Below are 12,062 nucleotides of genomic sequence, written 5' to 3' on the forward strand. Positions count from 1 at the left end.
AGGCATCAGGTGTAACACCTCCACTATCTCAGGTCAAACATTATTTAGAACAAGACGACACCTACACACTCCATAAACCTGCGAGGATCCATTTCCCCAGAAATAGAGTATTGGTGACAGGGGTCGACAAACAGTTTCAAGCCGATCTGGTTGACATGTGTGAATATGTGACAGATAATGATAATGTGAGATATCTGCTAACATGTATAGATGTATTCTCAAAATACGCATGGGTTAGATGCCTAACAAACAAGACAGGGTCTGTTGTATCAGCTGCTTTTGAAGATATACTTAGTGAGGGTAGGATCCCTGTGAAACTACAAACAGATGAAGGCAAAGAGTTTTATAATGCAACCTTTAAACAGCTAATGAAGCGATATAATATCAAGCATTTCTCAACAGCTAGCGAGGTTAAATGCAGTATTGTCGAGAGATTCAATCGTAGCTTCAAGGGTAGAATGTGGAAGTACTTAACATCAGCCAACTCCCGGAGATATGTAGATATCATACCAGATCTCACACAAGCATATAACAATGCTTATCACAGATCTATCCAAATGGCTCCGGCAGAGGTGAATAAGGATAATGAGAAGTCGGTCTTCAACGCGCTGTACAAAACGAGGCCTCAGAGGGAACTGCGCTTTAAATTTAATATCGGTGACACTGTACGAATATCAAAACTGAGAGGAAAGTTTCGAAAAGGATACGAGCAGACCTACACCGATGAGATTTTCACAGTCAAGGAACGTATAGGGAGACTGCCCCCAGTGTACAGACTAGTGGATCTAGCAGGAGAGGTATTGAAAGGTTCATTTTATGAGCCTGAGATACAACGTGTGGTTGTTGATGAAAACAAAACATTTAAAATTGAAAACATATTGGCTAGAAAAAAAGTGGGTCGGAAAAAGCAGGTGCTAGTGAAATGGCTAGGATGGCCCAACAGCTTTAATTCGTGGATTCCAGAAAAAGACATCGTTGAGGCGTAATTAACTCAGATGACGCAGCTCTACACACATTCATTCAACACTGAGCATAGACTGAGAAAGCATGAATAAAAAGAACAACAATGCAGGCTTCTATGTAAGCCTCTTCTCGAATGCTTCATCACATGTTTACCCAGGTAATAAGATATCTAATTTTAGAACAAAGCTAGCAAAACCTATTGTTTTGGATCAGCCATATGAGGTCGCTGTTATAGAGATACAGTACCCACGCATATGGCGGACTTTTCCACAATCAGATTCGGAAGTGGAAATTCATGACCCCGTCAAAGATGGAACCATAGCCATAACCATGATCGAACTGTCTGTGGGCCATTATGCATCTGTGGAACAGATAATAAAAGAATTTAATTTTAAATGTCAACAGCACCAAGCCACTGGAGACATTAAAATGCAGTACAACGCCGTTAGTAACCATGCCTGTGTTATGGGGCCTAGGGGGACTATTCTCACATTTAGAGGGAGACTGGCGGAAATCCTAGGATTCAAAACAGGAGAACCGTTTGCACTTCATTATAAAAACACATATGCCCCGCACCCCGCAGACATATACGGGGGAAAATATAACATCTTTATTTATGCAGATATCGTTGATTACCAGCTTGTGGGTGACGCCCACGCGAGGCTATTAAGAGCTATAAATATTACAGACGATGACCGCCGGTTGCCTATTCTACAATTTGACAGCCCACACTACACACCTGTGTCAAAGACATTAATCGACGACATAGAAATTGATTTGAAAGACGATCGAAATCAACACATACCCTTTTTATACGGCAAAGTGTTTGTCAAGTTACACTTCCGACCGATAACACAGCATTTTTGAAAAAAAAAGGATGGCCGTCTACAACTCTGATGACTCAAAATATGTAAAATACTACTTATCACAGGCTGGTGGAGAGCTCGGAGGGTATGTTGGGACCAGTACACAATATGGGACAGGTCTGGGTGGGTTGTTCCGTAGCTTGTTTAGATTTGCAGTACCGCTGTTTAAAAAAGGAGTCAGCATAGTCAAACCACACCTAAAAACAGCCGCATCGGGCATAGTGTCTGATGTCATAACCAACATAACCAGACCCTCAACCACTAAGCAGGACGGTAACGGCTTGTATGTGTATACGCCCAAACCATCTAAGACCCCACCCCCAGGGCAGCCGTTGTCTAAAAAGCGTAAAACCACAAAACCTAGCAGGAGAGCCACCAAACGGACACCGTCACGCAGAGTGAAGAGACCCAGAACCACTCGTTCAAAAACTGCAGCGCTTGACATATTCTAAATGGCACTGTTACACAGTCATTCTGGAGAATGTGTAAAAACAGAGCTCGATCTTTTTACTGTCCCATACACACAGACTAGCATTGAGAAAAGTACATTTATTGAAATCCCACCTGTATCTGCAATCACTGATGGAGGGCCGATCGAGTTTTACATCTCATCGTCGGGTGAAGATTACCTGGATCTAAATGACTCATATATCTACACACGGGTGAGAATCACAAACGCTGATGGCTCAAACCTGGCTAGGGACGCTAATGTAGGATTTATTAATTATCCTGGATGCAGCATATTTAGTCAAGTCGATATTAATTTGGGAGACCGGCTCATTAGTCAATCATCCAATACATATCCATACAGAGGTGTGATAGAATGTCTTATCAATTATAATAAGGACACTTTAGACACACAGTTCAGCACCGGGTTATTCTGTAAGGATACAGCATCACACATGAATGACACATCTATAGAAGGAGAGAACCAGGGTCTGATGACCAGAGGTGGCTACACAGCAAATAGTAGTATTGTTGAATTGATTGCACCAGTACATGCAGACCTGTTTTTTCAAGAAAAACTGTTACTTAATGGAATCGACCTGTCGCTGAAATTTGTGCGCTCTAAAGACGAATTTGCTCTCATGACAGCGGATGCCAATGCATACAGAGTTAAAATTGTCTCAGCCAGTCTCTTTGTCAAGAAAGTTAGTGTATCACCTAGCGTCAGACTTGCACACAGCAAGGCATTGCACCATGCAAACGCAAAATACACGGTAGACAGAGTATCTTTAAAGACCTTCTCCATACCTGCAGGGGCTAGAATATCAACAAATGACAATTTATTTATGGGTAGGATACCTAAATTTGTCATCATTGCATTCATAGACAATGAAGCATACACAGGCTCCTACCAGCGTAATCCATTTCATTTTGAAAACTGCGATATAGAATTTATGTCTTTATATGCTGATAGTCAGGCTTATCCTGCTAAACCATTCCAGCCAAATTTCCAGAGAAAACACTATATCAGAGAATTTTACCAGCTGATACAAACCACAGGGAGACATTTAAAGGACAGATCGTTGGCCATAACACGTGACGACTTTGGTAACGGCTACACTTTATTCTGTTTCAATCTGGAAGCTGACGAAGGACATTCAGGGAATGTGTCGTTAATTAAAACTGGGAACGTGAGATTGGAAACCCGTTTCAGAAATCCACTACCCCGTACAGTGAACCTCTTGTGTTATTCTGTATTTGATTCAGTCATTGAAATATCTAACATGAGACAGGTGCTCTTGGACTACTATTGAGACAAAAACGGTCATGAACACTATAGAACTATCAGCCGTGGTCGGCGGCATTATCAATAAAAACACACATTTCCTAGGCGTGTTAGCCTATGATCAACTAACCACTGAACGGCTTCAAAGACTCCCTGCTATGTGTATTGTAAACACCCACCCTTCTACGATGCCAGGGGAACATTGGCTTGCTGTTTATATTTCGAGAGACAGACGCGGTTATTTTTTTGATAGTTTTGGTCACTCGTTAGACAGTTTTCCCCCAGCAATAAAGATGTTTCTTCTAAAAAACGGCTCCACTGTTTTATATTCAGGAAAACAAGTGCAGAACGACTTCTCCATCACATGCGGTCAACATTGTGTATTTTTTTTATATCATATGCAAAATGGTGTATCTTATGCCCGCCTGCTTAACATGTATGGGTCTGATTTAATTTGTAATGATGCTATGGTGTGTCGATTTGTCAACAACATACAACCTGTTGCTGTATGCAGTGATTATGTGTGTGTGCAATGTGGATACTGATATGTACTAATGAGAATAATAATAAAAACAACATGAGAGCATGATTTAATCGAGTCAATGGTATTTATTATCAAATCTCGTATATATATATATAGATTCATAACATACTTTGTTTAAACATAAAAGAAATCAAACATTAACCAGTAATAAAAGACATAAAATATTTAACAGTAATAAAAGAAAATAAAACAAAACAATTTAGCAGCAATAAGTGAAAAAAAACACAACAGTAGAAAAACACCAAACAGCAAATATTTTTAGCAGAAAAACAATTTCTGCAATAAGAAAAAAAACCTGAATTCAAAAATCCAACCACTCTACAGGACCCCCCTTTATTTTGTTTTTTTTATTCTTTATTTTTTTTAGTGTACTATGTCGCAGCGGTCCACCGGGGGTGTTCTTTTTTGGTGTGTGTTTTAAAAAACCATGGTCTTCAGACAGTGTGTGATCGGTTTTATACAAGGCGACGGTCTTACGTATGCCTGTGTTAGATATGGCTGATAACGGTATGTTTAAATCTGAGAAAGCTTTTAAAAACTCTGTCCAACCGATAGGTCTCAAACCCTCAGAAGGTGTGTGTGTGGTTGTGACGGCTTTAATTAGATCATAAATGTGTGAACCAGGGATGGTTTGTTTATCAACAACAATTTCGCCTTTGTCATTGTAAGAGATCAAGTGTGGCGAACGGTTCACCGCTGATAGAATAAGTTCTGCATTCCTCCTACTCCTTTTAGGTATGTGTGTTAAAACATTCTCCGCAACAAGATCCCGCACCCCGGCATCACCATGAACAGGCAATGTGTCCGCCGACTGGGGTTGCACATCCCTGTTAAATTGTTCAGGTAATGATAAAGACAGTACATTCTTTTCACGGGCACCTTGTCTCACAAGGGTGAGGTATCTTTGGAGAATATCGCTGTATTTTTTAGCCTTCTCATACACATCTATGTCAGAATCTTGTAACACTTGTAACATCTCCTTGTCCAACTCGTTCTGAGACTGTTGTCTGATGGTGCCTGTTTGCTGCTGCTGCTGCTGTTGCTTTATTAAGTCCAACTGGTGTTGGGGTACCAAAAACATCTTTTGCACATGTTCCATTTTCACCTGTTTGCTATCAGACTGGTTATGAAAGGGATTGCAGCCCCTAATAACGGCAGTAAAAACCCTCCAGATTGGTTGATTGTCTTTCTCTTTTTCAAAGATTTTATTTTTTTGTCTGCAATCAGTCTGATTATTGTTTTTTTCTTTTTTAGCTGTTTGTACTGCTGATTGGTCAGTGGAATGTTACCATGCAATACATTAAAGGCTATCTCACACAATGCATTGATAAAATCTAAGTTTGAATTACTAATAATAACTCTGCGTAGAGTAGGAGGAGCCCTGTATATCATCTCCAACAGAGACAGATTCCTCCGCATGCGTGATGACATCCTCTCACCTCTTTGCTGATTTTTGTTTTGGAATGTAAACAACCGGACGGTCTGACAGTAAATTTGTTCTGAGTCTTAAATAGTCCGGGGTCTTAGCTTTATAGTCTATTAAAAGATACCCGTATGTTGTCGATGTGGCATCATTAAACGCTTCTATAAAATATTTAGTATTACCCGGAAACATTTGCCTGGCTAAAAGCATAACCTGATATTTATCTCTCGGATTTTTAAACAATATTAGGTAATTAGTGTTCAAGGAAATGGTTCTACTGGATTTTCCCTGAATAAACAAATTCTGAACTAGATATATACAACTCAAATTCCTATGATGCACATACTTTGTGAACACATTTTGTACTTCTAAATTGTTAGCTGCATCGTTCATCACATCGTCTATAATTAACAAATTGTTCTTTTCTGCAGGCAGAAGGGTGTCATCAGCAAGAGATTCGGGTATACCGTTAACAAAGTTTATGTTTCTTATCTTAAGAAGCTGGTCATATAGTGTCTGCCAGCATGAGTATATATACACAATGTTATCAATGCTGCATGATATAATCCTGGAAGAGTTTTCAATTATGTTTTTAACAAAAAAAGTCTTGCCACAGTTACTGGGACCGCTGACCACCATGCTGAACGGATGCTGCAACCGGGCGTCAAACCCCTGTTCTAATTTAAAATCCATAAGGAAGGGTTGTGAAGTCTGGGAGCACACGGCGCTTATTGTAAACAACTTTAACTTTTTTCACAATGGTTTCATTCTTCAAATGAAGCTTCTTTTTATCGCGTCTGATGCTATCAGACACGGCAACTAGGTGTGCGTCTGATGTCTGATTGGCTACAAACTTGCGGACTAAACCTTTCAAGGAGTCGTGGGTGACAACTTTCGAGTTTAATGCATTCAGTGTGACGCCTTTACATTTGACCTGGGTCTTGCCCAGCGATGTGTGATACGCATAACATTTTGGCCCACCGGAAACAAATTCCGCTATGTAATCCTCCACACCATCCTCTCCACAATCTAATTCACTTGTGAGATCCCCCAGAAACGGACCTAGAGGAGGCATCCACTCGCCAGGGCGTGCCGTGAAAATGACACTGTCCGTGTCACAATACAGCACGCGCTGCTGCAAGTTGTCTAGCAAATCATACAGCATGAGTCTGGCGTGTGCAGTGGTCATGGCCCCGACAAAGACATTAACGTCCTTCACACGGGAAGCTCTACCATCAGCGTGGCGCCACTGCACCATTGCGACGTCGTCAGAGATGAAACAAAACTGACGCACGTCGTACTGGTCGCTAAACATTAGCTGGCTAAATCTGGAAGGGTCTGTAATGAGCTCAGATGATGCCATGTTTGACCTCATGCTGAAACGACCCCATAACGAGTTTAACAACAGCTTGTTACAGTTACGAACAGCTTTATTTACACAAATCTTGGATGGGTCTAGCATTATTCCCTCCTTCTCATAATACTCGTCTATGTACTTCTGCTGTTCGTCAGGTGTGTTCACATGTTCAGGATACCCCGAGGCCTCCTGTTTGAGTTTTAGGAAGGTTTTCACATAGTCTTTAAACAATGTGTCGGTCTTATTGGGGAAATGCCACACCTCATCAACAGCAAGAACCCTGTATCCCTTCTCAACAGCTTTTTCAAGCTCAAATGAGACCCATGTGCCTTTCAACACCCGCTCACTGTCACTGTGCCCGCATGCAGTATGCTGGTTCTGGTCTTCAGCACACATGCTGCAGAGTGGAAACATCAGTTTTCCATGGCATCTGTAGGGTAGGACGGGGTGAAAAAGACCCTTAGGTGGGAGCACTGTGCATTTAACAAACCCGAAATAATTTTCTAGCTTGTCAAAGTTGGTGTAAATGACTTGAGGGTGTCCTACAGGATAGTCTTTTTTAGACTGCACTGTGGGATAGAGACTGGTGAAGTCGTAGTAAAATATTTTTTCATCACAAGCAGTCTTGTGGTACAGCTTTAGAGCATTTGTGCGACCGCCAAAAAGGGCGTCTCGGGGATTCAGGCGTTCTGGCTTTCTGTACGTATGCATGAAAGCCACAACTGCAGGGTCTGTCTGCTTCAAGGCAGCCCATTCACACTCCCACATCACTATTACGCTCACACTGTGTTGTGATCTCAGTGCATCAACTTTGTCACAAAACATGCGATGCAGCAGTCCATAGGATGCTTTGCTGACAGGATTAACTTCACTCTCGGGGTAGCATTTAACACAACCGTGGTGAAAACATCCTGCAAATTCATAAGCTGTATTACTTGTGGGGTCAAAACCGTCCACAAAATACGGTCCAACCCTCTGTTCGCCTCCTCTGAGAGCATGTTTTACCACTTTGTTGGTGGTGTGGGACACATATTGAAGCCATTCAATAGAGACGTTAGAAAACGTCTTGTTCTGCTCAACGTATGCCCCTTCATACGTGAGAGCGAGCGCGTCTCTAGGCAGAAACAGCGTTTTATACACACCCATACTAAATGCAGCCAGGGTGGTATACATGAATGGATCAACTTGAGTACAACCCAGTAGCGTGTCACGATAAATGATGCATGCTTTACGCAGGACATCAACATCGTTAACACAGTAACGCCTGAGTTCAGCCTGAAAATCAAAGGGATTCTGTGAGGCAACCTGGTACCATTCCATGAATCGCACCTTATCGCTTTCAGACATGTGCTCATAGCCGTAGAAGGAGGGGTCTGGGTACGGGCCCACATAACGCTCATTATCCCTCGTATTAAACCTGTGTGGGAAATGGCCCTTCTGCAGGTCTTGAAAACCTAAAGCAGAGGGTATTTTGGCAAGGCCCATGGGCAAAAAGCTGAACGAATCAATCCACCGCTGGTCATAGTCCCTGTCATGCATTAAAATCACACGGCTGCCGCTCATTATGACACTAGGTGTTATGCTCTGTCTGACAAAGTACTCGAGGAGTATGTAGTTATCAAAGCCAGATGCATTATGTGCTATGAAAGTGTACCCACGAAACCTTGGGCGTCTGTAATGCTGCACAAACGCCTCCACACACTTTAATGTATTAAATGTGAACTTATTGCCCTTCAGATCAGACGCACACACAAAGTTAGCCTCGTGTTTACCGTTGTGGTACCGCGTCTCAAAATCATATAAAATGTATTTATCGTTAGGCTTCTGTTTTTCAACAGGCTGTATGAAACACTGATGGTCGGAGTCTCCTGCTAATTTAGGTTCGCGGCAGTGCTCGCATCTAGGCTGCGCACATTTGTGTGGCAATTTCTTGGATTCTCTATATGTGGTGCCACAGTGCATGCAATGTTTCATATTATCACAGGGGATCATGTTGTGTTTTAATTCAGGTAATTTGTGTTGTTGGTAACAGTGTTGTGATTTGCAGATGCGGTTACAGTCGCTGCATTTCACTGTGGGTCCCCTGTGATGTTGACAGAGTGTGTAACATGTGTTACATCTATGTTTACAGCTGTGCTGTAATGGTGTATTATATATACTGTAACAGAAATTACACACATAGGATCCCCCCAAAAAAGCGGTCGGGTTTAAAATCAGGTGGTAATGTTGATTATGGAGATACATCATCAACGTGTTAGGGTTTGGCTCTTCATGTGTGTAAAAACATTCCAGGCGTTTACGCCCTTCTGTGTGGTAATAGATTACAATCTTAATGTTGAAGTGCTTCTCAAATTTACCGACATCAGAGAATGATACTTGCTGTGTGTCGCATAGACCTATTTCAGCATGCATCTGTTTAGCTGTAGCAAGTTTTTCATGCTCAGAGGATGATGAGTTTAATGAATGTGCTATGCATAGGGAGAAGCACAAATTGTTGTTTGTGTTGTTTGGTGTGTATAAATGTCTGCCTTTCTTTGAGAGAATCTCATCATAAGGTATGTGCGCCAGTCTTAAGCGAGACCCGCCACTACTGTTCTGAGCTACCGTGACAATAAACTCTAATTCATCATCACCGATAGATTCATCATTACTCTGCATAACTTGTGCAATTTGATCGAGAAACAGCTCCGGATCATACCGATCATCAGCGTTTAAAACAGCCTGAACATCTGAAGCCAGCGAGGGGCCACGCAGGACCACGTTTAGAACACTGCCCTGTTGGGATCCCGCCACAGCTCTGTCTATCACATTGGCTAAGCACTCGCGCACTCGCGCCGGCACTTGTTCTGGATGATCGAGACTTATACCCCTAAAATCAAGGCGTTCACGCAATTCGCGAGCATTAAAATTAGGTATCTCTCTAATGTGTGACTGAGAGCGGCTGCCGGACCCAGACTGCACAACGGGCTCAATAACAACTGCAGTAGCTGCAGCAGAGGTGACCCGGCTAGATTGTGCATCAGACGCAAAATCACCAGCAGCACAAGCTATATGGTTAGCATCAGTAACAGCAACGGCCCGAGCAACACCAGCTGTACTATCACTATTATTAGCAACAATAGCCCCATCAGCAATAGCAGACGTAGGAACAGTCTGACAAGGATGTGTATCGGATGAGGCTGATGCAGGCACCCTATTAAGTCTAGCTATAATATCGTCTAATTTTTTATCTGTTTCTTCAGCCCACTGCATAAAAGTCTCTAAGTCAAAACATCTAACAGGAGTGGAGGTTCCGTTATTATGTTTAAATAATTTATTTGGAGGGTCCATGGTCTGGATTTTAAAAGTCAGGGACTTGAAATTTTGCTGCAGATGTTGTCTAATGTACTACACACTTTGTTTATGAGTTTGGTAAACTGTTGCCTTTGTACCTGTGCTTCTTGGTGGTATTGATTGAGTCTAGCTTCAATCAAACATAATTTATCAGCTATTGAAGCTATTGAAGCTATATGACTTTGTTCAGCAGGCTGAGCGTCTGGAAGCTTTATGTAAGCATCATACGCCGCTGATATTTGAGAGTCTGTTATGCCGTCTTCTTCGAAATCTATGTGTGAATCAACGCTATTTCTGACACATTCTGGGGTGGTGGGTATATGAACTAGATCAAAATCTGACATGCTGTACTCAAAAACATCAGAGAAATCGCGTGGTAGCCACTCACTCGGGGGTGTTGCAGGTTCGCTGATGAAGATCGGTTCTGACTCTCCACTGTTGCACAAAGCTCCAGGTTTTTGTTGTTCTGGGAGGTCGATACTGCTTAAACATTCCAAAAACGTCTGGAATCGTATGGTGTCCTGATCATTATGAGGAGGGGTGCTGTTCTGCAGTCTGTGAAGATAGATAGACATGTGTTAAAACATATTATACATGTACCCATTTCAAACTGAATAAGCGTGTCTCCCTCTCTATCTCTTTTTATCTAATTTATATATGCCTATGCTTACCTTGTAGTGTGCGTTATTCGGGATGGTCCTGCTTCTCCACACACCCGGTTCTCTGGCGTGGCTCTGTAGGTGTAAAACGGTCAGTTTAGAACATTTGTAATTGTTTAAACCCCTTTAAAAAAAAATACACAACTATACATCCCGTTGTATACACACCTGATGTAAGGTAGGGCTCTGTGGTAGCGGTGTCTGAATGTTTTCCTGCTCAGTTTGTTAACCCTGGAACAAACAAAAACGTTATTACATAATTTAAAACAATCGCTAGTTTAAAACATACATACGTTTAAAAATCCAGTAATGCTGTACACACCTTGTGCCTGTTAGAGAACTAGTTCCAGCTGTAAAAGCGCCCGTTTCTAAAGAAAAGGGTCCTGGGCCGTTCTCCCGAACTCCTAAAAATTAAGCTTTTGTTTTAGGAAAAAAAGATAGTTTGAATATCCTATAATATGTTAACATAACACTTTTTAAAAATCCAATAATAGGTTTTGTTTTACTTACCGTTTACGATGTCCATGTTATAAAGAACGATGTTAGTGTTGATGATCGCAAAGAAAATGGTGTGCTCTGCAGCGAATCTTGAGGCGTAAATGGCTCAGGGTATCGGGCTCTGAGCGTGTTTTTTATATAGGGTGGGTGTTTCCAAAAAGAAAGGTATGTCTCCAATCAATTTAAATGAGGCCCTACAGGGCTTTTGTCTTCTCAAGGAATTACAAAGGAGCCGATACTTCAGACAATAGGCGGGGTCCCCACCCGACTGGTATCACCTGCCCCCCATTTACCTTGTCGAGGAATTACAAAAAGAGCCAATACTGGCCACTTTAAACAATAGGCTGGACCCTTGTTCGCATGGTACTCTCAACAACTAAGTGATACCCAGCGGTGGGCTTTTACAATCCTGAACAAATTCAAACAATTAGCCAGCTGTTGAAAAGTTGGAGCGGGTCTGGGCGACTGGTTTTAGAAGTATCACTGTAGCGTTTATTTTCTAAAGGGCTGAATGTTATTTGCGACTATCTGTTGTGTTAAAAACTACTCTGAAACCATGAAACCACTTACAGAAGAAATGGCCCGTTTGATCCGTTTTTAAATAAATAAAATGCTTGCATCGGTGCATGGTGTGACACCAGAATCACAAAATGAGTGTATTTAAAAGACGATTAGTTTGAAAAGAGC

General features: G+C 41.8%; 1 protein-coding gene across 2 annotated transcripts; it reads right to left on the reverse strand.

Annotated features, from left to right (window-relative positions):
• Nucleotides 1-33: 33 nt before the first annotated feature.
• LOC309717570 (uncharacterized protein) lies at nt 34-11,624 on the reverse strand (the record flags this gene model as incomplete). 2 transcript variants are annotated; one of them, XM_082552244.1, is made up of 6 exons in its annotated part: nt 11,388-11,624; nt 11,200-11,281; nt 11,046-11,108; nt 10,890-10,952; nt 10,607-10,773; nt 34-146 (listed from the first exon to the last, which is right to left on the reverse strand). In XM_082552244.1, the coding sequence occupies exons 1-6, from the start codon at nt 11,401-11,403 to the stop codon at nt 34-36; spliced, it is 504 nt and encodes a 167-aa protein (XP_082408370.1). In that variant the 5' UTR covers nt 11,404-11,624. The 2 variants fall into 2 exon arrangements, with proteins under 2 accessions (XP_082408370.1, XP_082408369.1); XM_082552243.1 differs by lacking the exon at nt 34-146 and having other exon boundaries at nt 9,304-10,773.
• Between the last annotated feature and the right edge of the window lie 438 nt (nt 11,625-12,062).

The sequence above is a fragment of the Aulonocara stuartgranti genome (genome assembly GCF_965226115.1).
Source record: "Aulonocara stuartgranti genome assembly, chromosome: 11".
Classification (NCBI taxonomy): Eukaryota; Metazoa; Chordata; class Actinopteri; order Cichliformes; family Cichlidae; genus Aulonocara; species Aulonocara stuartgranti.